We start from the raw sequence: 24,044 nt of genomic DNA, 5'->3' as shown, positions 1-24,044 counted from the left end.
GCTCAGAATTGGGGCTGTGCATGGACTTTGGTGCTGGCAGCAGGTGGCTTAGCCATAAAGTGCCGAGCTTTCCCATCTGTGCCCACTCAAACTCCTCTGTTTCATTTTAGGTGTGTTTGGTATAGTTTTGAGACAGGGTATCTTGTAGCAGCCCAACTCGCTTTGAGCAACAATGTAACAGAAAAATAACCTTGAATTCAAAATCCTCCAACCCCTCTGTCCCAAGTCCTGGAATTAAGACCTCCAGCTGTGACCATTTTACTGCAGCATAGGATCCATCTGTATTAGAGTGAGCTTTGGAAATACTGGAGCTCCGACTGTTCCTTAGAATTCAGGTTTCCTTAATTCTTAGCAGGAGTTTTGTGATGATGCTGATGAGAGAGTCAGGAGTTACACTGGGAGAGGTAACAGTCCTGGCAGCCCTGAGTGCTCAGTGAAAGTCAAGACAGAAGCCTGCTGATTAGCACCTGAGTGAAAGTGGGAGGATTCAGAGTTCAAGAACAGACTCAGTTACATACTGAAGACCATATTGCAACATTTTTGTTTCATTTTTGGCTTGTTTTCTTTGAGACAAGGTGTTAATTTATAGCCCTGGCTGTCCTGGAACTCACAATGCCTCTGCCTCCCAACGGACGGAATTAAAGGCATGTGCCAACATGCACTGCCACTAATTAATTTTTAATTAAACATGCTGGCACAATCCAGTAATTCCAGTGCTTAAGAGGCCGAGGCAGGCAGATATCTGGCTTCCTGACAAGTCTGATCTACAGAGAGCATGTCAGAATAGCCAGGGCCAAACAGAGAAACCCTGTCTCAAAAAACAAACAACAAAATGAATTTGTTTTAAAGAAGAGAGGAACGATTTAACAGAGAATTAGAGGCCAAGATCCAAATGATATTGGGTAGTACAGAGCCTAGCTTCTGAGATGAAACTGGACACTATGGGGTTAGGGTGGGGATTCTCATCTTGGACTGGGAGACAGAGGGTGACTTCAGGCATGGAAGGTTCAGTCAGTCATTAGTCAGGATTCTCAATCAAGTGGGTGTTGTAAGTTCCAAAATGTGTGAGCAGTGTTCTGCATGAGAGTAGAAGAACCCGCCTACCTATACAAAACAGCCAATGAAGAGTAATCACAAGCATACGTCTGGAGGTCCATGGAGAGGTTAACATCCACCTTAGTGTGGATTCTTCAGAGCACAGGTGGAGAGGAGTAGAAGAGCTAATGGTGGCTGAGGCAGGAGAGGAGTTCGGGTGTGAATTTGAGCCAGTAAAGGAGCTTGTAGGTTGGGCAGAGCAATGAGAGGTCTAACAGCATAGCTGTTGAGATCCTTCAGATTAATTTGTCTTAAGAGCCTCATGCCATAGCCAGGGACAGGAGTAGATCTGACTATTGGGTGGCTGGGCTCATATAGCCCAACAGGTTTGTCCTTGCATCTGTGGGATTCCAAGTCTCTCCCTTTAGACACAGCCATGGAGAAGGTGTAGCAGTGAAGGTGCAGATGGCTTTGCAATGCTTGGCTTATGGTGTTGAGTACTTCATGCTCCACAGAGCTAGGAAATGTCCTAGAAGCCAGGGAGGCTGAGCATGAGGAAGACAGGTCTCTGGGAGAGAGAAATGATAACCAAAGTCACTAAGAACTTCCTGAATCACAGTGTCTGTTAACCATATATTTTATTTACTTATTTTTATGGGCCTGAGTGCTTCACCTAATAAATGCTTGTGCACCATGTGGTATGTGTGGTGCCCATGAAGTCCAGACTGATTCCCTAGAATTGCAATTACAGGTTAATAGGAGCCACCATGTGGCCACTGGGAACTGAACCTTGGTCTTCTGCTCTTAGCCACTAAACCAACCATCTCTTCAGCACCACCCCCCAATTGTATAGTCATTAAGATTTAACCATTTGGCCTTCAGTATTTGAATTAATACAGATGTGACAAGAGTTATAGTTAACATGGTGGTTCAGGTATAGACAGGCAGGCATCTCATTGTATACAAAATATGAATCCTTCCTTCCTTCCTTTCTATCTTCCTTTCTTTCTTTCTTTCTTTCTTTCTTTCTTTCTTTCTTTCTTTCTTTCTTTCTCTTTTTGATTTACTCTTGGAGACAGTGTTGTTTTTTGTGTAGCTGACCTGGAATTAGCTCTGTAGAGGAAGCTGGCCTGGAATTCAGAAATCTGTCTGCCTCTGCCTCCCAAGTGTTAGGATCAAAGGCCTGTGCCACACCACCACACATCCTTCTGTTTAAAGGAAAAATGTAGTCTTACAGGTCAGCATGAGTTTAGCCCCGGTATAGACATTTTCCTAGGCCTTAGGAGCTGTAGAGTTCATGAAGGATTTGCTGCCTTCCCCTTTAGCCTGGCTAACTATGAGAGCTGCACACCCATGGGTGTTTGCTTCACAAGAGTCTGGAGGATGAGGGTCACAGGCTGAGGTAACTGTGTAGAGCAAAGGATGCTTGGTGAAGGTCAAGTGGGTAAAATGCTGAAATGCTGAGAGAAGAGGCCTATGGTAGGCGCCTCCTACACCTGAGACTTCCAACCCCGAAAAGCAGGGGGTAGAGAGTGAGGATGCACAGTGCACACAGGTCAGGAAAAAGCCATGTTCCCGAAGCCTCCATGAGTGGTGGACAGGCTCTAGGGCACCATGAGGGACCTCAGGAGCTTCTGCACTTTGTAGAATTACAGGGGTATATGTTTCACATGCCCATGATTTGCCCCCTACTGCAGGGAGAAGCCAACACCAGAAACCTCCAGCTCCCAGCCCTGCTTTTGCCATGTAGGTTTATCCAGAAAGAGGTTGGAAGTACCTGGACCTGGAGTCTCAGGTGGTTGTGAGCCACCTGACCTTGGTGCTGGAGACTGAACTCAAGTCTTCTGCAAGAGCAGCAAAGACCTGTGCGCTGCCTGGCCCAGCCAGGGCTGTGAAATGGGATTTATTTTCATGCTGAACAAGCCCAACAACAGTTTAGGTCCCTAGAAGCCACGTAAACCTGGATGCAGTAGTGTCTGTCATCCTGCCCTTCCTACTGGGAAATATGAACCTAAAGTGGACAGTCTCTAGGATTAGGGGGAAGGGCTAGCCTAGCAATCACAGCCATGGATGAGAGGTAGGTGAGGACCTGTGCTCAGTTTGTCTCTGACCTTTACACAGGCACACACACACCTGTACTCACAGAAACGCCATACAGACATACGTGAAAAAGGAAATAAAAACAAACAACATTGAAAATACAGTATACTGGGGCTGGAGGGATGGCTCAGTGGTTAAGACCACTGACTGCTCTTCCAGAGGATCTGAGTTCAATCCCCAGCAACCACACATTGTGTCTCATAACCATTTCTACTCTCATATACTACCCTTTACTGTTGTGTCTGAAAACAGGGACAGCGTACTCAGATGGACAAAATAAATAGTTTTTTAAAATCCTTTTCTTAAAAAAAAAAAAAAAACTCTTCTGTGACACATGATCATTGTGTGATTCCAAATGTCGCTAAGTCAGTAAAGTCCTATTGCTACATGGTGCACCAGTTGTGTCAGCCTTGGTAGTAGAATGGCACAGTTGAAAATTTGCTGGTCACAGTGACCAGGCAGCCTAGAAAGCTAACCATGTGCAGAGAAGGCTGTGCTGTGTCCTAGTCCTCTACCCCACACTGCCCCTCATCCCTACGAACAGAGCACAAAGAACAGATGAGGAATGTTCCAGGATTCTTTCCTCTTTGATTGCCTTACTAACCTAGCCCTGTGCTACATGTAACCTTGTCACATCCTCTGTCCCATCCCTAAGCCCTCATACCTGTCAGATAAGACAGGGATCTTGCTTTGGGGGGAAGCTCTGGTCCCTCTCTGTCCTAACAGGCTCTGAGCCATCGCTGAAAGAGAGTCCTCTGAGGACTGAGGGACATCCATAGCCAGTTCTCGGACTTCCAGGAAGGTTTGAGGAACGGGGTCCTCTTCTTGTGGTGCCTCTAGTAGGAGCAGCCCACACTTGGGCCCAGCTCCCACTGTCAGAAAAAGGAGGGTGGCTCTGGTCTTTGCACAGCTCTCCAGCTGAATGAACAGTGCATCTCTCCTCTCTCTTTTGCAGGAAGTCTCCAGTCTCTGGTGCAGGTGCTGTTCCCAAGACAAAGGAAAGGAAAGTGCTAAGTGAGGGTTCCCAGGATCCTTTAAAACATTATCTGCATTGTCTTCATTAATGTTTCTGTTTAATTTTTTATTCCATGTGTATTGATCTCCTTGTAGGGGTGTGCATGCCAAAGCATGAGTGTTGAAGGTGGAGGAAAAGCCATGGGAGTCACTTTATCCTACTGTGCGGGGTCCCAGGCTCTGAACTGGGTCATTGAGCTTCTTTACAAAGAGCTTTCATGCTGAATTTCTTGCTGACTCTGATTTCAGGGAGAGCATCTCATACAGCCCAGACTGGCCAGTAAACTACTGATCATCCTACCTCAAGCATTACCATCTAGTTCATGAAAGGTTGAGTTATTGACATGAGGAACTGGGGATGGGCAGAGGTGCATGACTGAGGCTATCTCTGCTCAGTGGCATGCCTATGGGGACAGATAGTTTTCATCACTGAGGTGTCATTTGAGTGCAGTGCTCCTCTGGAGAAAAGGAGTCTCTTTTGCCAGGGCATCAGGCTCTCCAGACAGGACTTGAAGGTGGAGGTCTGGAGGCCAGGCCTGCATTCCTCTTCAGAAGCTGCATTTACCACTCTGGACAGTGCTATAGCACAGGGTCACATATCCAGTTCCACCCTGAGACCTGCTGAGTCACATGCAGTTTGTGCTGAGAAGCAAACTGGGGTCTCCTGCAAGGGCAGTGTGTGCCTCTCAACCAATTACTCATGCTTTCCTTAATTGTACACTCGAAGTGGGGCGGGCATGACACATGTGGGGGTCAAACACAAATCAAGGGAGTTTTTTTCTCTTTTTGTATCAGAGAGGGCCTAAGGATCAAACTCAAGCCCTCAGGATTGACAGTGATGCCTGGACCTGGTGAGTTCAGGGTAGGGGATGAGGGTTTAGTCCTAGGGATGGAGCCCAGGACCTCACATACGCTAGGCAAGTGCCTAATCACTGAGCTACATCCCCAGCAGATGTTGGTTGCAAGAGAACTTGGGCCCTCACCATGCCAAAGGAGCACTCTATCACTAAGTGGCCCCAGCCTGGTAGTCTTGTTTGTAACCTCTGCTGTGTTTGCATGCTGCCTGAGCTTATTAATATAGCCACATCCTCAGGGTGACAAAAACTTCATGGAGACTCCCACTGTCAGATACCTGAAGACAGGTTTCAAAGAGAACAGGTAACCAGTGCAGAAGTCTCACAGTGTTCGTGTGAAGTACATGGAATATAAGTCCCAGATGACAGAATGCTCAGAACACTGGTGTCCCCACTCTTGGAAGTAACCAGGGCCACAGATCCCAGTCTTTCATCACACCTGAAGACCCCTAGCTTGCATGGTGGCACATACTTCTCATCCCAGCACTTGGGAGGCTTAGTCAGGAGAATCTCCTGAGAACAGGAGTAGGAGGACAGCCTGGGCAACCCATCAGGTGTTACCTGCAGGTCTAGTTCCAGACATAATCCTAGCATGCAGTCATCCCCGGCCATGCAGGGAAAGCATCATGGCACACCAGGAAGCCAGTGAGGCCCATGTTGCTTGACTGGGCAGCTACTTGTTAGCCATAAGGACTAGGGCTCAGAGTGCCCAGAGGCTGTGAGACTGAGGGTTTCAAGGACCCAGCAGCAGGCCAGATGGTCTCAGCCTGGACTCGATACTGAAGAAGGAAGGAGCCCTGAGTCCTGGGCCAAAGCTGTTAGTAGCCCCATGACCTGGGCTGCTGGTGGCTGCTGGGGTCAGGAGCAGTGTCTTGGTGGGTCCTGCTGTGGTGAGAGAGAGCAGCAGAACTTCTGGAGGACAGAGAGGGAGCAAAATAGAACAGGAATCCAGTGTAGAGATCTTAGAGTGTTTGTGTGAAGCAGAGCTAGGAAGTGGGTTGCAGGGGCAGGGGAGCAGCAGGCTGTTCCTGTAGAGATGAGTCCAGCAGCATGGGGTGGGAGAGTATCTCAGGGGAGTGGCTCCTGTCCTTCCAGGACAGTCTCCATCAGAGACTGAAGGGCTGGGCCTAAGAGGCGAGGGGAATTAGGGATGAGGGAGAGACTAGAGAGATGTGGGAAACGGATGCACCTAGGAGTGAAGCAGGGCCCCCAATGTGGGATGGCTGAGGTCCAACAGAGTTGGATGTTGCTGATCCTACATTAGGCCAGGCCAGAGGGCCCAAGCTCCAGCAGCCAGAAAGGAAGCCAAAGTGTCTGAGGAGGCCTGCATCAGATTGCTGCATCTCATGAGGGTCCCACCAGTGGCCAAGGCAGGATTTGTTGAAAGCAAGGTTGTGGGTATAATTGTTCTCACCTCAGAAGGGAATAGGTGGCCATGGCTCTCACAGGTACTGAGGGTGCAGGGACAGGAGACCTATGGACTGACCTTACTGCCACAGGGCGGCTGAAGGCTCTTGCTGCCTTCAGTTAGTTGTTATATTAACCTGGTAGCTTCATTTCTTGAGAAGCTTGGGTGGATGAGGTGTAGCAGATCAAGGTCCAGCTGTGAGGAGGGATCCAGAGTGTTCCATGGTTGGCAAACAGGTTCGGAGATCTGGCCTGTGCACTCAGGCCAGTGTAACTGTTTGTCTTAGCTGCAGGCTCAAGAGGGTTGAACTGTCCCAGGATCAAACACCACATGTGCCCTGTGTTTTCCAAGCTTTCTCATGGTTGCAAGCGCTGGGCGATCTCACATGGACTTTTCCATCATTCCCTGAGCTCTAGGTGACTCGGATGGATCATGGAGATATCACTAAGCCTATGCCAGCACAGCAGTGACATCATGGCAGTGTCCTCTAGGGTTCCAGGACTGGATCTTTTTTTTTTTCTCTCTCTGCTGATACAAGGAATAAGACATCCTATAAAACAAGGCCAAGCCTTCCTGGAGTTGAAGCCCAGAATACACAAGACTCCCCCAGGGATGGGCCCATCCAAGAAGGTGTGGGATGTTTTGTGGCTTAGGTTGTTTCACGGTGAGTATGAAGTGTCTAAGACGCATACATGTAGCTGCTTGGGAGCTGGGGAGGTCATGGGACCCCCTAGATCTGATTCTACAGATGACTGTGAACATCCATGTGCTGGAAACTGAACTCTGGTCCTCAATCACTGAGCCATCCCACTGGCCCCTGGCTGTCCCTTCCTAGAATGTTTCTGTATTTCCTCCTACTTGATGCTTTGATGCTGGCTCCTAGCCCAATGGCCTTATATACAAGATGAATTCTATAAATGTCTTATAAACACTAAGTATCCTGTGAAGGGTACTAGTGCCCTGTTCATAACAGGAAGGCTGAGGAATCCAGTCTGCAACAAAGAGAAGGCTGGGTGCTTTTCCTGTCATTCAGCATGAAGGGCCAGTCATGTTTTCATTGTAGCGTCCTGGTTATGCTCTGGGTCTTCCTGGTGCAGCAGTCCTGTTCTGTGACAAATGATGTGTCTCCTGCAGGAGGAAGAGTGGTCGAGTCACCGTACCTGCAATATGAGAAGAAAACGAAAAAGTTGATGAAGTCCTTGACTCCCAGAACCACAGGAAGTGGGTTAGGTGGAGGGCAAGTAGGGAGACAGCTGAATCCTGAAGGACACTGTTGGGACCTTTGCCAGGTGCCTCTGTGACATCCAGACTTGGACACAGGGATGAGTCTGGGTAGTCTAACATCAGCATATATCAGTCTCCATGGTCTACGGCCCCTGCACCTCCTCACTGCTCCTCTGGCTTTGGAGACCTCAATTTTGCCAAGCCTTTTCTTCAGGACCATCCCCTGAATCATCCAGGTGGCTCCTAAGAGACAGGCAGTGACAGCAGACATTTGGTATGGATCACAGGCGAAATTGTCATGGTGCTTTGTGCCATCCTACCCAGAATGCTGTGAAAGGCCCCACTTTGGTGGTGTTCACTTCTGGAATGCCCTGTGTGATAGTTTCAGCTGTGAATAACAAGGCTAGCAGTTTCTACTGCTGCCCACACAGGCCTTCAGCACCCTGAAAGCTGCAGTGCTCACCTAGAAGGGAAGCACATTCAGGACAGGGAGAGCCCTGAGGAGCTCAGTCAACTGCCTGGTCATCCCTGCAGGGACACCTCACCCCTGCAGTGTGGTCATCCCCGCAGTGACACCTCACCCCTGCAGTGTGTGGTCATCCCCGTAGTGACACCTCACCCCTGCAGTGTGTGGTCATCCCCGCAATGACACCACACCCCTGCAGTGTGTGGTCATCCCCGCAGTGATGCCTCACCCCTGCAGTGTGTGGTCATCCCTGCAGTGATGCCTCACCCCTGCAGTGTGTGGTCATCCGCGCAGTGACACCTCACCCCTGCAGTGTGTGGTCATCCCTGCAGTGACTCCTCACCCCTGCAGTGTGTGGTCATCCCTGCAGTGACGCCTCACCCCTGCAGTGTGTGGTCATCCCTGCAGTGACTCCTCACCCCTGCAGTGTGTGGTCATCCCTGCAGTGACATCTCACCCCTGCAGTGTGTGGTCATTCCTGCAGTGACACCTCACCCCTGCAGTGTGTGGTCATCCCTGCAGTGATGCCTCACCCCTGCAGTGTGTGGTCATCCGCGCAGTGACACCTCACCCCTGCAGTGTGTGGTCATTCCTGCAGTGACTCCTCACCCCTGCACTGTGTGGTCATCCCTGCAGTGATGCCTCACCCCTGCAGTGCAGACCTTTGGACCTTTGGCCTTCAGGTTCCGGATTATCTGTTAAACTCAGTTCATAATCAGAATGTTTTGTGTTCAGCCTCTGCCTGGACTGTACTCCAAGAAGAGTTCAAGGGTTTCTGTGGCAACATCTAGCGATCAAGCCTTAGCAAAAGGATTCCCACATCACCCTGCAGGCAGATTCCCATAGTCATCCCTAGTCCATTTAAGCTGCTGCTGAAGATGCCTTGAAGGCATAGCCACATCGACCCTGTGTGTTCAGAGGTGATGTTTTCATTCAGGAACCTGATGCTGAGTCTTCTCCTAACCCAGCAGGCGGTCCCTGCATCAGGCTGGAGTCTTGAGTTTCTGTGTTGTCCTGATAACACCTGCTGTGTTCTCCTGGGGCAGAATGGATCTCAGAAGGTCTGGGCCAGTCTCACTGGTTGAGGATTCCTGCAAGGCCTCATCTCCAATTCCTGAGGGAAGGTGTAGGTTAGGAAAACGCCTGGATTTGAAATTCAGTGTTTTCAGATTTCAGGATTGGATGAGGGGAACTCAGCGTGTGCATGTGTCCATGTGTCTGTATGCATGCACATGCAGGCCAGGGATGGACACCAGCAACCTTCCTCAGTCACCCTATGCCTCTCACACAAAGGAGCTCTCACACAGAAGCTGTGGCTCACAGATGAGGTTGCTCAGGCTTAGAGTTCCAGAGATTCTTCTGCTGTGCTTCAAAACTTTGAGAGAGAGAAAGAGAGAGAGAGAGAGAGAGAGAGAGAGAGAGAGAGAGAGAAAGAGAGATTCTACCAGCTTGTACAACCATGCATGCACATATGGATGCCAGAGGGAAATATCCTGTATCTTCCTTTTCGAACAGGGTCCTAATCAACTATCAGGTCTCTATATCTTAATATCTAGCAGGGGTCCCAGCGTGAGCATAGCCAGGGCATACACATGCTTGGCTGTCAGGCAGGCAAGAGGCAGAGATCTTGCTCTATTTTTCATGGTTAATGCTCTTAGTGCCCTTGAGGGCCTGGCGGACACCTGCCTGGAGACGGCTGGATCTGATGCTGGCCTAGACAGCCAGGGCTATTGATGATGGATGTCCAAAGTGGCCCTCATTCTTGGCAAACTTCTCTCCTCTAGTCTAAATGTGCTTGGGTGTTTAATGCAAGGACTGGGTTGTAGTTTTCCTCTTCCATCCTGCTGCCTCCTTGTTTTCTTCAGTGGGTCACCTGCCCTAGTGAGGAAAGAGAAGTGTGTGAACCACAGCACCACCTGCCCATGCTTCTGCTTGCTGGTCTGTGGTATCTGTTGATGGAGAACCGTTCCTGTGGCGGTCAGTCCTGTTGCTGTTTGTGAGTTTTGAGGATTTACGTCAGTGTAGTAATGTGCACAGTCATCCTGGGAAACCCCACAGGAAGTTGGTCCCCAGGTTTCAGCACACAGAAGCACAGGCCAGAAGAGATGCCCAGGTGTTGAAGGAGGTCCGGTAGATGTGCTGTTAGTTTCCTGTGCCTGATGCATGATTGTCCCTTGCTTAATAAAATGTATACACAAAACTCTTTAAGTGTCCCACTGACCTCTGAGAAAGAACATCAAAGGGAAGATGGCTTTGAACTCTTAACTCCCTGTTCCTGTCCTCATAACAGGTTTCTGTAGCAGCCAAAGGAGAGAAGCCACCTGAGGGAAGGAAGTCCAAGACAGTGCCTAGGAGCAGAAGTAGGGTCTGGCTGTAGAGGGGACAAGTGGCTGGGTATAGGGACTCTAGGATCAGAAAAGAGGCTGCCTGGCATCTCCCACAGCAACGAAGACAGTCACGCATAGTCATGCTCAAAGGCCAGTCTGATCCAGACTGTCCCTCATTTCCCAGGCGATTATAGATTGTGTCAGGTAGCAGTTGAAAACTGGCCATCAGGGCATGATTCAAGTGTTTATTAAGGTATCATGGCATCAAGAGTATATGAGGACATAGCCATATGTACACAGAACGACATGCAGATGCAGAGAGCAGGGAGGGAATAGCCAGGAGCTCCTGCTTGCTGCTGCCTTAGGGGTTCTACAGAAATCCCAGTGGCACTTGGGAAGTGGAGGCAATATCAATTAGGGATTGTGGCCACATGGGGAGATTGAGACCAGCCATGTGCTGTGGCATCAGAACACTGACCAGCGATGACAAAATGGAACATAAAACACTGGTTGCTCAGCTTTGATACTGCTGACTGCTGATGTGGCCAGGGGCCATCCGGTTCACCAAAGGCTCAGCCAACAGTTGTCTCTCCACTCACCAAATGTCAAAGAGTGGCCCAGCTCCACAACCAAATGTGTGCCCACATTGCAATGGCTCCGGTACTGTTTCACCTCAGCTGCGGAGATCTCAGGATCCATGAGTGTCCAGCACACACACACCCGAAAGAGACAGTCTTAGGGGTCGTAGGCAGAACTGAGGGTGGTAAGCCTCTGCCTCACGGCTCAATGGCCCTGACCTTGGCATTGTTTGGGCACAAGAGAGCAAAGTAATGGGGACAGACAACCTGCAGTCTACCACGCTGGAAGGGCATGACTAACACTGATTGATCACATCCATGTGACTACTGAAGCTTTTCCTGCTCTCTGTAGTGGTGACCTTACAGAAACCATGCACACCCGGTTTAGACTGTATTAAAGTAGCACACCATTTCAGGGTTCCCTGCAAGGTACCATGGGACAGTAGTAGCATGAGTCTGCATGTATCTCGACAGTTTTCACTAGGGACCAAACACACACACACACACACACACACACACACACACACACACACACACCCTTTACTGACATGGTGCACATTCTTTGCACACAGAAGAAAGTGAGTAGTACTGAAAACACACCAATCATGGAATTGAAGGAGGGAGTTGTGGGGAAGCTGGGGCTTAGAGTTACTTAAAGGCCCTATGCAGGCTCTCCTTTTGTTGGAGGAGAAACTTCAAGTGCAATGTGGTTCTTTATTTTCTTTCTCTAAAGCACAGAGGGCTAGGGTGGATCACAGGGCTTTGAGCATGTTCGGCAAGTACAGTCACAGTGAATTAAATAATAGGGCTGGAACCCTATTAATCTTCTACAGAATTACAGAGCTGCCTGGATGAAGACTCTCAGCTGAAAAGGTGGACATCTCAAGACAGGCACTGGACAATGGCTGACAGACTTGACTGAAGACTGGAAATGTTTTGGTACCTCATAGGAAAAGAAGGCCCCTCCCACTACACTGTACTCTAAGGACAGTTTATTCAGGTTAGGATGACATGAACTATTGTCTCAGGTCACAGATGTCAGCACAAAGTATCCAAGGTGTTGTATGCCAATGGTAGCATCAACAGAACAAAGCACATAGTGTCATGAAGACATAAATTATGAGTTTGTGTAGCAAGACCCAGGCCTCTTCCAGGGTCTTAGATAGTAACTGAGAACCTCAAATATGGTGGTGATGTGATAGTGTGGGGTGAATCTAGTTACAACTAGTTTGTATTGTGACACAGATGACACTTTTTGTGTCATGGTCAGCTTTTAATGAATGACTAGACCTAAGCATGAGAGTAACCAAATACTACATTGCTTCTCTAGCTGCTGAGCTTTTAAAAGCCCTGGGGTGACAGCAAGCTTTTGTGGACATACTGCATTGGTCCTTCTGTACTTTAACTCTCTGAGTCACCTCCACTCTCAGCAAGTTAGATCAATTCCACAAATTGGAAATCAGTCACCTGGAAAAAATACATTCTCAATACGATCCCAGATTGGCCATGGAAAAAGGGTAGCTTGAACTGTCCCACCTAGGTTGGGCTTGCACAGGCCTTCTCTCCAAAAGAAACCTGTGTTCACAGCTGCAAGCTACACTCACTATGGATGCTCTGGAGGTTCCTTCCTAAACTGCTTAGATTAAAATAATTTTCTTGCTAACAATCAAAAAACTGATTATGCCAATCCGGCCTACAAGAAGCTAGTTTCTATTCTGTATTTTATCAGATGTGCAGAATACATATGGTCATCACTGATAATAGGTGAAAGATCTGCTCTAATATGAAAACTAAGTGATGCTGGAGGATGATCCTGACACACAATGAGCAGTGGGAACACCAGAGCTCTGTAGGGATGCCTGACAACCTAACACGTTGAGCACGCACGCCTCAGTAAGTTCCCTGTGAACACACATCTCCTGAGATCTCTCTATTTAATTGGAGGTGATCCTGTCCACCTAATACAGCACCTCATGTGGAATAACAAAAGCCACCTGCAGGAGCTGTGGTGATGACTCACAGGGTAGAGCATCTGCTGCTCTCTCAAAAGAACCACATGGACCCTAACAATTGGGTAAAGTGTGTCAGTGATTACATCATAAAGTGTGTGTCCGAGACACAGCCACATTATCCACACAAAAGACACTGTCACACTGGGTACTCCTTGGTGACTTTGAATTCACTTATTAGCCCAGGCTCCATGGAACATGCAGAGATCCATCTGTAGCTGTAAGTTCTAGGTCCACAGGAAGGGACAGAACCCTTGAGTAAGAAAGATAGTCTTAAGAGTCAAGACATAGAATTCAATTTTTATTCATAACAAATACATTTTTACAACAAAACAGGATTAAAATGAATAAAAATATTTAAAAATATTTTAAAGTAAAAATAGTAACAAGAACATATAAATATGAAACAACAAAAAGAAAACTTCAATTAAAATCATAACAAAAATATTTCTAAACAGCATATTCTTAACGAACATTTAGAAGCACAGACATATTGCTGTTTCTCCTCTAGCACAAATAATGAAAGGCGGTCCCCCAAGTTGTCTCTCAAGTGCTGTTTTCTGAAGAAGAAAGTGAGTAAGACCTCAATCAGTCAGGATGGCTTAGTGGTATATAAATTTAGGGTCTCTAATAAATGACAAATTAACGCAGAGGATGAATACTCATCCAAAAAATGTTGTTACCATTCAGGATGTTGGTCATCAGGGACTCCTGAGAAAGCAACTTATTCTTCAGGAAGCTCTCTTACTGGGGTGTGTCCAATTCCAGCTCTCTTGCACTTTCTGAGACCTGGGAGAGGAAGGCAGTTTTTCAGACACTGATTTGGTCGGGAAATGCAAGCCAGCTGTCAGAATGCTGCCTTCTACCACCTCAGTTCTATTGGACAGTCGACATGGACCTTTTAACTGATATCATTGTTGCTAACTCTGTGGGCAGGGCAAAATCTCCAGCAAGCCTCACAGTAATGTGGGCTGCCAATCTGGGACCCAGACTTATACCAGTGCAAACCAAGAACAGGGCAATGGGAAGAGACCTCATCGGGTTGCAGGAAGAAAGGAGATGTCCATATGTCACCAAGGTTAAAGCCAATGACAAGTACTAATTTGACATTTGCACTTGGTTCTTGTCCCAAAGGTGCTTCCTACACAAGAGGTCACATGACCACAGAGTGTCAATTGTTCAAGAACCAAGAAATTGTTCAAAACTCTACATAGGATCCAATCTATCACATGGATATGCAATTTTAGATATGTTATTCATCTGTCACCATTTCTAGACTGCAGCTTCAAAAAGAGCAGCAAAATATGCTTGCACAATAATTCAGTTTCTGAAAAGTGGTTAACTTCCCAGAATACTTGTGCATAGGCAGAGCAATGAACAATTCCATTACATGAGGTGGTTGGCTGGTTGTGAGTGTAAATTAGAAAGGTGGTAAGAGAAGCAAAGATGTATCAAATTGGCAAATTTTATCAGATATTGTTAAGCTAACACATCTGCTCATCCCTACCTGATAATGCTGGTTCTGGCCGTTGATGGTCTTTATCTTTCTTGTTGCAGTCAACCAAATATTTCTGGTTCAGTGCACAATCAAGATGTACCTCCTTGCTCTCCTGCTTCAGGGGGACCAACTTCTTCCTACATGTGTTCTCCATCAGGAGCTGGCTAAGCAGGTTTCTGGAAATACAGTCTGCATAGTAAGATCATGCTGGCCCTTTCTCCCATTCCTACTCCCAAGTCCCACTAACTCTACCAGGTCCCAGATACCCATGAAGACTTAATAAAGTGCATCTTGATACATATAAGGCTGCTGCACAAACCATAAAAAGTTAATTCGGGGAAGAATACATTGTTTGCTTGGCCTGACACCAATTAGAGTCCACACCTCTGAGAAAGAACATGGATCTACAACTATCCATGAAAGCCCAATGCATGGGGCCAACATCAATTAGTAGTGGGCCAACACCCTCAAAGGAGGTCAGTAGAATCAAGAGAAGGTCATGCTAACCATGTGGTCCACGCACTGAGTTTTGTAAAACCTGGTGTGACAACATAGGTCCAGGTCAGCCTAATGACCTTCTGCTGACTTCAATCAGTGCTGTTCTATCTAGAGCCTTCGGAAGATGCCTAGACAATCCTGGGATGAGGAACAGTCTTTTATGGAACTGAAAACTGAGTCATAATGACCCTGGAACACTAATGGGTAAATAGCACAAGAGATAGAACCAGAGCTGAAGACCGTCCAATCCAGAACAAAGAAAGTCAGAAAGGGCCATTCCACAAGTGATAGCCTTTCTGACCAGGACTTACCTAGAGAAGGTAATCTCCTTCTTCAGCTTATGGTTGTTCTCATGGACCTCAGTGTTCTCCATCTCTAAGTTGTGCAGAATTGACATGACCGCCTCCTCCATTCTCTCCAGGTCTTCATAATATGGATTTGGCCTGAAGTGTGGCCTGGCCCCAAATGATAGAATACAATGAACATCGGCATTTAGGAATATATGAACTCAGGGTGGGTCCTATATTACTCCAGGCTGCTGCCTGGATCTTCCAGCACTCAGTCCCCTGCCTAGCAAGTACAGAGACTCACCATAAACTCACTGCAATTTCAATCTTGCAAAGCCACCAGCTGTCAAGGGCTTTGCAAATGCACACTGGGAACTCACTCTCCCTGACTTTATCCCTGAATTCTTCATTCAGACCACAAGTTCTGCTTTTAAATAAGTGGAAGCAGATGAGTCCATTTTCAATCTCACTCCTGAGGAAGGGTAAGGTTCTGAATCTCCACTATATGGGAGGTGAGGTTTAACACAGGATGGTTAGGGAGGCACAGCTTTCTAGAACCCAAAACCTTAACAGGATAAGAAAAAGGTGACCTTGCAGACCCAGGAATGAAACAAGAGCATTTGGTGTGATTCATACCTGTTCTTCATGGATCTCTCTGTCAGAAACCTCAGGCGATCTCTCAGGTCATTTCTCTCCTCGGTAATGAGCTGCAGCTCTTTAATCAGCCTCTCCTTTTCCTTCATGGCCTGATTCTTGCTTAGGTCAGTGCCATGGGAAGATGTTTCTCTCCCAGCGTCTGTAGGTAGAAGAACACAAGTGAACCTGCATGGGGAGAATGCATAGAGTGTACATAGATCACAGTGAGGCCTAAACAGGAGAACAAGTCAGGAACCCAGTGTCACTGCTAGGCGATTGGTCTATGCTTAAGAGACCTCCTCAGGGGATCTCAGTTCTCGCACTACTCTATAGAGACCAAGAGATGTAAGCAGCCAGGTGTTCCCTATTCCGGACATCACGTGCTTACATGTACCACGGAGATGGCTTCTCCAGGATTATTATCAGCTGAACAGGGTACAGCTTGGTTTCAGGACCCTCACCCCTGTGGCTTCAGAACTCAGATGATAAATTCACCATCCACAAAACTTGAGTGATTGGAGACACTCAGATGTCCTACCCTGACACTCTAAAGCAACAACTTTGGATTTAAAACGCATTTCCAGGGAGGATATGTTCAACAGACTTATCAGTGTCCCTATGTGAAATACCAAATGCCCCAGAAGTGCGAATAGGTTACAGGCTGAATCTTGGTCTACACGTTCCAAATAGTTTTGGTATTGTAGAAAAATTTTTGTAACATACAACCTCTAATATATAAAGCAAACGATGACCCTGCCAGTTAGAAGAAATCGGAGAAGGTCTAAGAACATAAGATTATTGCCTGGAGCACAATCTCTCCCTGTTACTACTGCCAGATACCCACTGTATTTAAAGAAGCAATGATAGTGAAATACATTGCTGCCCTGTCTAAACTCAGAAAAGGTGGACCCTCCATGACCACTGATGGTGTTATTATATCAATGTAACAGAGCAAATGAACTGAAAAGTAAAGACCAGAAGTTCACAGTATAATAGCATTGGCCTTACCATATCCTCCCAGTGGGGATGGGGAAACTAAAATTCTGAAATCCTTGACTTTAGGGAATTGTGATATTCGTGGAAATTCAATTCCTTTTCAGATGCTCCAGTTGCTGTGGCCCATTGCTAGAAAGGTCAGCTTAAGCCTGCAGCCACCCTGGCAGGAAGCTCAAAATACACTGCCCAGAACTTACTCCACATTCCCAAGAAGTGCTGTCTTTGTCCATCATTACTTTGAGACGAAAGGCCAGACTCCTTCACTCTAGTCTCTCCAGAATCGACGTTCCCCCTCCCAAAACGTTTGCGAAGACGGGAAAACATGTCTTAGGGTGTAACCGCCAGACTCAGACTGAGAGAAACTAGGGCACTGGTTGTCACTACAACACAGGTGACATCACAGAGGATGCCAGAACTCTCTAGGAGACAATAGAATGTCCAAGAAGGGACAGCTGATGTCACGGGGAGCAGACTTTGCCTCCTGCTAATGTTCTCCCTGTACTGAGCATAAGCAGAGGTGCCCTTTCCAGGAGACTTTCCTGGCGCAGAGCCACTGAGCATCTCCTGCTTCCAAAGCCAAATTTTCCTTAAGGCTTGATTATAAAAACCTTAGTAATTCCTATGCATCTAAATGAATGTTTCCTTTCAAATCTTTCCCAAAAAATGTCTCACTAACTCAAATTGTCCTCATTCACCAATGTTAGCCATTAAAGCTTCCTGAGATTTCACACCAGCTTGAATATGCAGTCAAAAGTTCTCCTGTCTCATTATGTACAGGTGCTTTATATCACATCCAGAAATAGTCTGCATGGTAGGTTACAACATGCGTGTGTATTAGGGGAACACTCATGAAGTCATGTGCTTAGCAATCGACAATTGCCAGAAAATTCCTTAGGAGAAAGAGTTGAAGTCTTTAAGGTGCTAGGAAAAGTGTGGAGACCAGTTGGCAGAGGAAAATGCAATATTAGAGCCACCAGTGAAGGGAACCTCATGCTGCTTGTGGGGTTCTGCTCATTGCACCAATGTCGCCAAAGGAGCACTGCTCACAGGCCTGAGTAAGATATACCACGAGCTTTTATCAGAGAAATAAAATATACAAGAGATATAGAGGTTGGCACAGAAATGTCTAAAATGAGGCTATAAACATCATTAAGTGGATAGAGCAAGGTCCCAGCACCTGTACACTGGGAAATGGCCACCCCACCAAACACAAAAGCATGTATCATAGTAAAAAATGAATACTTTATAGAATGCACCCACTAACACTGATTGATCACATCCGTAGTTCAAATTTTGGGGGCAAATTCATGGCCTTAACTATCTTTGTCTCAACTTATATAGCAAAAAATAAGAAAGAACGAGAAAAGAAAAAGTCAAAACTAAAAGCTCAAGCTTCTCATATGAGGATTGCAGGAAGTGTTATATGGGAGTCAGTTCTGATTAGGCCATTTTAGATAGAACAGTGCATAGTGACCCTTAATGTGATGGGCCCTATATAAAGATTTTTGCAATATTGGAATTTTAACAAACCTCATCCAGAACGTACGGAAGAGGCAAAGATGTGATCACCATGTCCTTACTCTGTATCAGGTTATTTTTCTGCATCCTTGATTGTCAGGCATATAACAGCAACAACCTGAAATAGCTGGTAGACATGGAAAAACATGGGTAAAAGTATAGTTGTGGGTTACACACCTCAACTGTGAAAGGCTAATGCTGTCTGCACAGTCCTTGGAGGCCACTCTTATAAGCCTATTTATTGAAAAGTGAATGGAGGTTTATCTGAGCTCAAAGTGATCCTGGCCAGCCAGGTAGAGGGCAACATGTGATACTTGAGACCCTGTTTTAAACCAGCACAGAAATCCACACTTCATTCAAAGCATCATTTACTAATTCTCGATTATTTACCATTCTCTCCCTACCAGTCGTTCTGTTTGGAATGGTAGAAAACAACTGGAACTGATCTTTCTATTTTAAGGACCTTGATCTCTCTTTTTTTAGGTCCACATTAAGAGTGCATACAAATGGACATCACCATCTGAACATCTTAGTATTATCTACTCTGTATATATAGCATAATACTGTGCCTATGAAAATCTTAAGCTTCCTTGAGTGTAGTTGCCCCATCAAGAAGTGTGAAGTTCTGAGTTCAAACCCCAGTGATGCTTTAAAGGGACTAGAAGAAAGCGATCAGAGTTACTCCACTTCTTTGTCCTTAGATTAAATCAAGTTGACACAATGTGAACCTGGTGGGCTATTTAACCAGCATCTTTCTCCCAACCCCACTTCCACGAGTTCAGTCCACGGCAGAATTCATCCCCCACCATCCTAGGTATTTCTTTGTATATTTCTACAAGAGCCAGGTTTCTTTTTTTTTAATAGAATTAGTTGTAGTCAATCAACTGCTGCCCTATGTGAGAAATGATTAGTATCTATTGCAACTTACCACAGTGTATTTGTGTATACAAGTACATTATTGGAAATCCAGCATTACTGAGGGATTGGAAACCAGTGCTGTGGCCTTGCCTTTCTGTGCCTCTTCCTGGCTCACAGGCAGCAGGGGACAGACCTTGAGTTCCTTTTCAGGGACAGAGTGATGTTGAATGGGCACTGAGCAGGCAGAGAAACACAGCTGAGGCAGCTCCTTTCAGTTATCAAACACATCATCTCCTTCCCATCTTAAGGGCTACTGCTGAGGTCTTGCCCCCATACCTACCTTAATAGCAGCGAATTTGTTACACAGCAGCCAGCTCTTTCCTATTGTTCTGTAATACGCCTCCACATCATGGATGCCAAGAAAAACACTAACAAAGAAAAAAAAAACTCTGACGTTGAACTGTGTGGTGCTGGTCACATACCCTGTTATGTTTTGTATGTTATGAGGTTTGTTAATCTTAACAAGTTCCCCAAGTGTATTCTTCACATAGGACCCAATAGATTCAAGGAAAATAGGAACAATTATGTGTAAAATGGCCTGAGTCAGGGCCATAGACCGAAGCATTTCCAACACTTGTGCATGAGCCCATGTGGATTTTGCAATGAGCTGGGCCTAGCAATGTCCAGTACACAGTTGTGAGCTGTTGCTCTGGTTGAACTGCATTGGTGTGTGCATTAATAAACTACACCTATTTAAATGAATTCAGTGTTCCTGTGGTTTGAATCCAGACCCCTTGACACCAGATCTTCCCTTCTGCAGCACTTGGGAAAAAGGCTAAGTTTAGGAAAGGTGACGTCTTGTCATAAGTTATGTGACAAGAGGGATGGTGAATGATCCCTTGTGATAAGAATCAAGGTTTCCTCTGTGGTATTTAGGTCTATACTGGCCCTGTGCAACAGGTTCAAGAACCAATTTCTAATTTTCCTTGGGTTTCCCGAGATGATGCACTCAGACATGATTGGAAACAACCAAAACGGTGGTCAGACTTGATTTATACAATGTAGGTAATATTGCAAACTTATGTTGTAGGATATTTGATCATATTGTCATCCCCAATATTGTGTTATTTACTTAGAAAAATACCTTCTGGCTGTGTAGTTCAGTACTAGCACAAATATTTAACCCTAGAGCTATTTTTGTTTGTTTGATTGTTTGTTTTTTGTTTTTGTTTTTGGATGAACAAGTACTTTCCTATTTTGTGGCCCAGCCCTATCTCTTACTTCTTTGCACAGTCATAGAGAACCCTCAAACATATACTCAGACAAAGCCAGGGGAGTGTATGAAAGGGCCTAAGGCAATACCACATAATGACATTGAAAGTGGGCTCTCTTCTTGATCCACGTCTCCAGCTCTCCTGACATCTACATGAATTATAACTCCTAATGCAGTGTAAATGATGTCTGCGCTATTGCTGAAGGAATCATGAGAATAACAACTCTAAACATCCCACCATGGATAGAATTTGTGGAAAGAGGTGACTGGCAGCCAACAAGAGGGCTCTACAGTTAAAAGGGCTTGCTGTCAAGTCTGATGAGCTTGACTCAATCCCCAGGACCCACGTGGTAAAAAGGAGAGAAACAAGGGCCAAGCTGTCCTCTGGCTTCCACTCATGTGCTTACATGTATGTGAGTATATATGTATATGTCTGTATGTACGTGTGGATATGAATGTGTGTATGCATGTATGTGTATACGTGTATATGTATATGTGTATATGTCTGTCTATATGTGTGTATAGGTGTATTTGTATGTGTGTATATGTATTGTATGTGTGTGTATGTGTGTATGTATATGTGTATGTGTGTATGCATGTATGTGTGTATGTGTGTATGCATGTAGGTGTGTATATATGTGTGTGTGAGCATGAATGTGTATAGTCATGTATATGCATGTGTTTTCATGTACATGTATTCGTGTATATGTACGAATGTATGTGTGTATATGTATGTATGGACACACAAACACACACAATGTTAAAACATAAAAAGCTCCTTGGAGTATTCACCGTGCCTGGATAAGTGGTGACCATGTGGGGGAAACACATGTCCATGTAAGCACACCTGTTCACATGTGCTGAGCAATGCCCAGCCTGGTCTTGAGCTCATTACCTGCCCAACGATGAGTTTCTGCCCACCCGGTCTTCTCAGAGCCAGGCGACGATTTTTCCTGCCGTTCCAGTTCTGTTCCAGTTTCTCATGCCACAAACCTTCTAGCTTGAATCTCACCTACTGACGCAGGAACCTAACAGCCTCCAACCCAGTGAAGTAAGTAAACTTCTTCCTGACATCCTCAGGCTTGGTGTCCCCATGAGTCACAGGGAGGAAGGATGGCATGCACCAAGGAGAAGGGCCATGGGCAAGGAAGACAGGATCATAAGTCAGTCATCACTGACACCAGCAAAGTGTGTGCTTCAGAGCTGGCTCTGCTCACTCTTGTCCCAGTGGCAGGACTTAAGAGTGGTGCATACCTGTCACCCAGCACTCAGAGAAGTCTGAGGCCCAAGAACCAGGAGTTCATGGCCATCTTAACTAATGGTGAGATCAAAGCCAGCCTGGGCTGCATGAGACTCAGTCTCAAAGCAGGCAAGGAGGAACTTGGTATATTTGATCAAGGAAGCTGGAATCCTCCTGGGTTCTAAACATTCACTGCAATACAGAAAGATGCTAGGGCTAGTGTGGCAGAAAGTAGGAGACAGAGAAGCCAGGTTAACCCTCCCTAATCTTCTCATGCTGTGTGAGCTATGAGTAGATGGTGCCCTATACACTGTGGACAGGATGGCCACTCAGACAGTTCAGAAAGCCATGGAGGACTCCAGCAATTCCCCACTTGAGTGTCACTTGAGTCTTATATGTGTGTGTTTACAAGTCAAAATATAAGATCCATAGGTGACTGTGTAAATTCAACATGGCACAGCCATGTGCTGGAATATTATTCAGCCTTACATAGGATTCAGATTCTGATCCTTGAACAGGAATGAGAATGGTAGCCATTCTCCTAAGTCAGACCTCCAGGCAGTGCAAAGACAAACTAACACTGTATGACACCACTGATGGCTGCAGTGTCACCAATTATATAAAGACAGAAAGCAGGAAGGTTTACAGAGCCCCAGGGGTGACATGGAGTGGGGAGGTTGGAGGGTAGGTGTGTAAGTGGGACTGAGCCTCAGAGGAATCAGACATGGCTGCAGAATATGCATGTGGCTGCCTCCCATACCTGTGGGTGCTGCCTCCTCAGAAAGGCAAATACAGCAAAAGAAAGGAACAGAGGAGACAGGCTCTGACCTCCTGTAGACACACACAAATGATGTGACAGAATGTGCACACTGCTGCCTTGCTGCAGGAGCAATTGAGCTTCCAGAAGGGTTGAAAGAGGCTGGAAGGGCTGAGCATGGCACTGAGTTCAAGGACATAGCTTTAGGTCCTGGGGAACCTATGGTGCCCAGGCCCCATCCCGCTGATACTGAGGGACACAGCTCACATTCAGGGTGATGGCTGGGCTGGGCTGGCGAATAGGTGTCCACTCTCACCTGCTCCAGCTTGAAGGTGTGCTGGGTGAAGTAGGACTGCAACTGCTTGTTGGATTCATTGATGCAAATCTGCTGGAAGCTATTCTGTTCAAAGTCCTCAAATCTGAATATGGCCAAGACACCAATGGGCAAGCACTGGGAGACGAGGTTTGGTTATAGCCGGGGCCTCCTGGGAAGACTAGCCCTCCTGAGAGGAGTTGCAGAAGAGGGGGTGTGTTTTCCTGACCAGTTTGGTACCCAGTGTTTTTTTGCCAAGGGTTCCTTTATTACTTCTTGATGGAACCAGGCCTGCACATATCCAGTAAGCATTTGGGTGGAACCTAGGCTTGGTGCCCACATGCTGGCATCGCTGAGGGTGAAGCCTAGCCTATCACACTTCCAGACACCGAGTGCAGATGCCTGGGTTCCTATAGAATGGCGGTTCTTACCCTTCCTAACACTGTGACTCTTTATTTCAGTTCCTCATGTTGTGATCCCAACCATAAACTTATTGGAGAGCTACTTCATGAGTGTAACTTTGTTACTGTGAGGAACTGTAATGTAAATGTCTGGTGTGCAGGAGCGCTGATGTAGAACCCACAGATTGAGAGCAGCTGCTGTAGAGGATCAGAGTCCCCTGCCAGCCCTGGTGTTTGCAGAGATCCCCTGGGTTCCTAGTCTCCATGGCTTTCCCAAGGACAGAGTTTATTCTTGGCCGTCTCAGGGCCCGGGACCTCACAGAAACAGCCTCTCCCATGTCCTTCCTGTTGAGGAGAGCGTGGTTGGTCCTCAGCACAGACCAGTCAAACAGGGCGCTGTATAGACACTTCGCCAGGGGTCTCCTGCAGTTATGGCCTCTGGACAGAGGGGTTTCTTACCTGGGGTGGGGCAACCATGCCAGGTACAGGCAGTGATGCTCATAGTCAAGACCTAGTTTTGTCTTATTTTCATAGACAAAGTTGCCCAGGCTGGCCTCGAACTTGCTGTGTAGCCAAGGATAATTAAACAACTGATCCTACTGCCTCTACCCCCCATGGCCTGGCATTGCAGATGAGTGTCACCAGAGCTGGCTTGTCACAGCTGCTATATGGCTCTAAGTCATGGGCCTCATGTGCAGGAGTTTTATGACTGTGCCATCCCCACCCTGCAACCAGGGTTTTCACCTTTCTCCTG

At 46.6% G+C, this 24,044-nt stretch overlaps 3 protein-coding genes across 10 annotated transcripts in view; 1 reads left to right on the top strand and 2 right to left on the bottom strand.

The window, feature by feature from the left end:
* The window catches only part of LOC147998971 (uncharacterized), a 142,681-nt gene that overhangs the window by 29,979 nt on the left and 88,658 nt on the right, over window positions 1-24,044 (bottom strand). The window contains exon 2 of one of the 7 annotated variants that reach the window (XM_087596024.1): window positions 3,800-4,104. The exons of the other annotated variants lie outside the window; for them this stretch is intronic. The gene's annotated coding sequence lies outside the window, so the exon portion shown is untranslated. The remainder of the gene's footprint in view (window positions 1-3,799; window positions 4,105-24,044) is intronic. 7 annotated transcript variants of the gene reach the window in all.
* LOC147998975 (disks large homolog 5-like) overlaps window positions 1-24,044 on the top strand; it is a 59,152-nt gene that overhangs the window by 8,886 nt on the left and 26,222 nt on the right. The window lies entirely within an intron of this gene.
* LOC147998976 (uncharacterized) overlaps window positions 13,307-24,044 on the bottom strand; it is a 28,559-nt gene continuing 17,821 nt past the window's right edge. The window contains exons 1-6 of one of the 2 annotated variants that reach the window (XM_087595796.1): window positions 17,128-17,317; window positions 15,935-16,094; window positions 15,323-15,466; window positions 14,523-14,689; window positions 13,699-13,804; window positions 13,307-13,575 (exon numbers count right to left, since the gene is read on the bottom strand). In XM_087595796.1, coding sequence (XP_087451922.1) covers window positions 13,740-13,804; window positions 14,523-14,689; window positions 15,323-15,466; window positions 15,935-16,094; window positions 17,128-17,254 — 663 coding nt within the window. In that variant the 5' untranslated portion in view covers window positions 17,255-17,317 and the 3' untranslated portion in view covers window positions 13,307-13,575; window positions 13,699-13,739. Of the gene's footprint in view, window positions 13,805-14,522; window positions 14,690-15,322; window positions 15,467-15,934; window positions 16,095-17,127; window positions 17,318-24,044 lie in introns of those variants that run through there. The other variant, XM_087595798.1, reaches the window with a different exon arrangement.

Source organism: Rattus norvegicus, chromosome 19, assembly GCF_021556685.1.
Source record: "Rattus norvegicus strain SHRSP/BbbUtx chromosome 19, alternate assembly SHRSP_T2T, whole genome shotgun sequence".
NCBI classification, from domain to species: Eukaryota; Metazoa; Chordata; class Mammalia; order Rodentia; family Muridae; genus Rattus; species Rattus norvegicus.
This window is presented reverse-complemented; position numbering and strand designations above follow the sequence as displayed.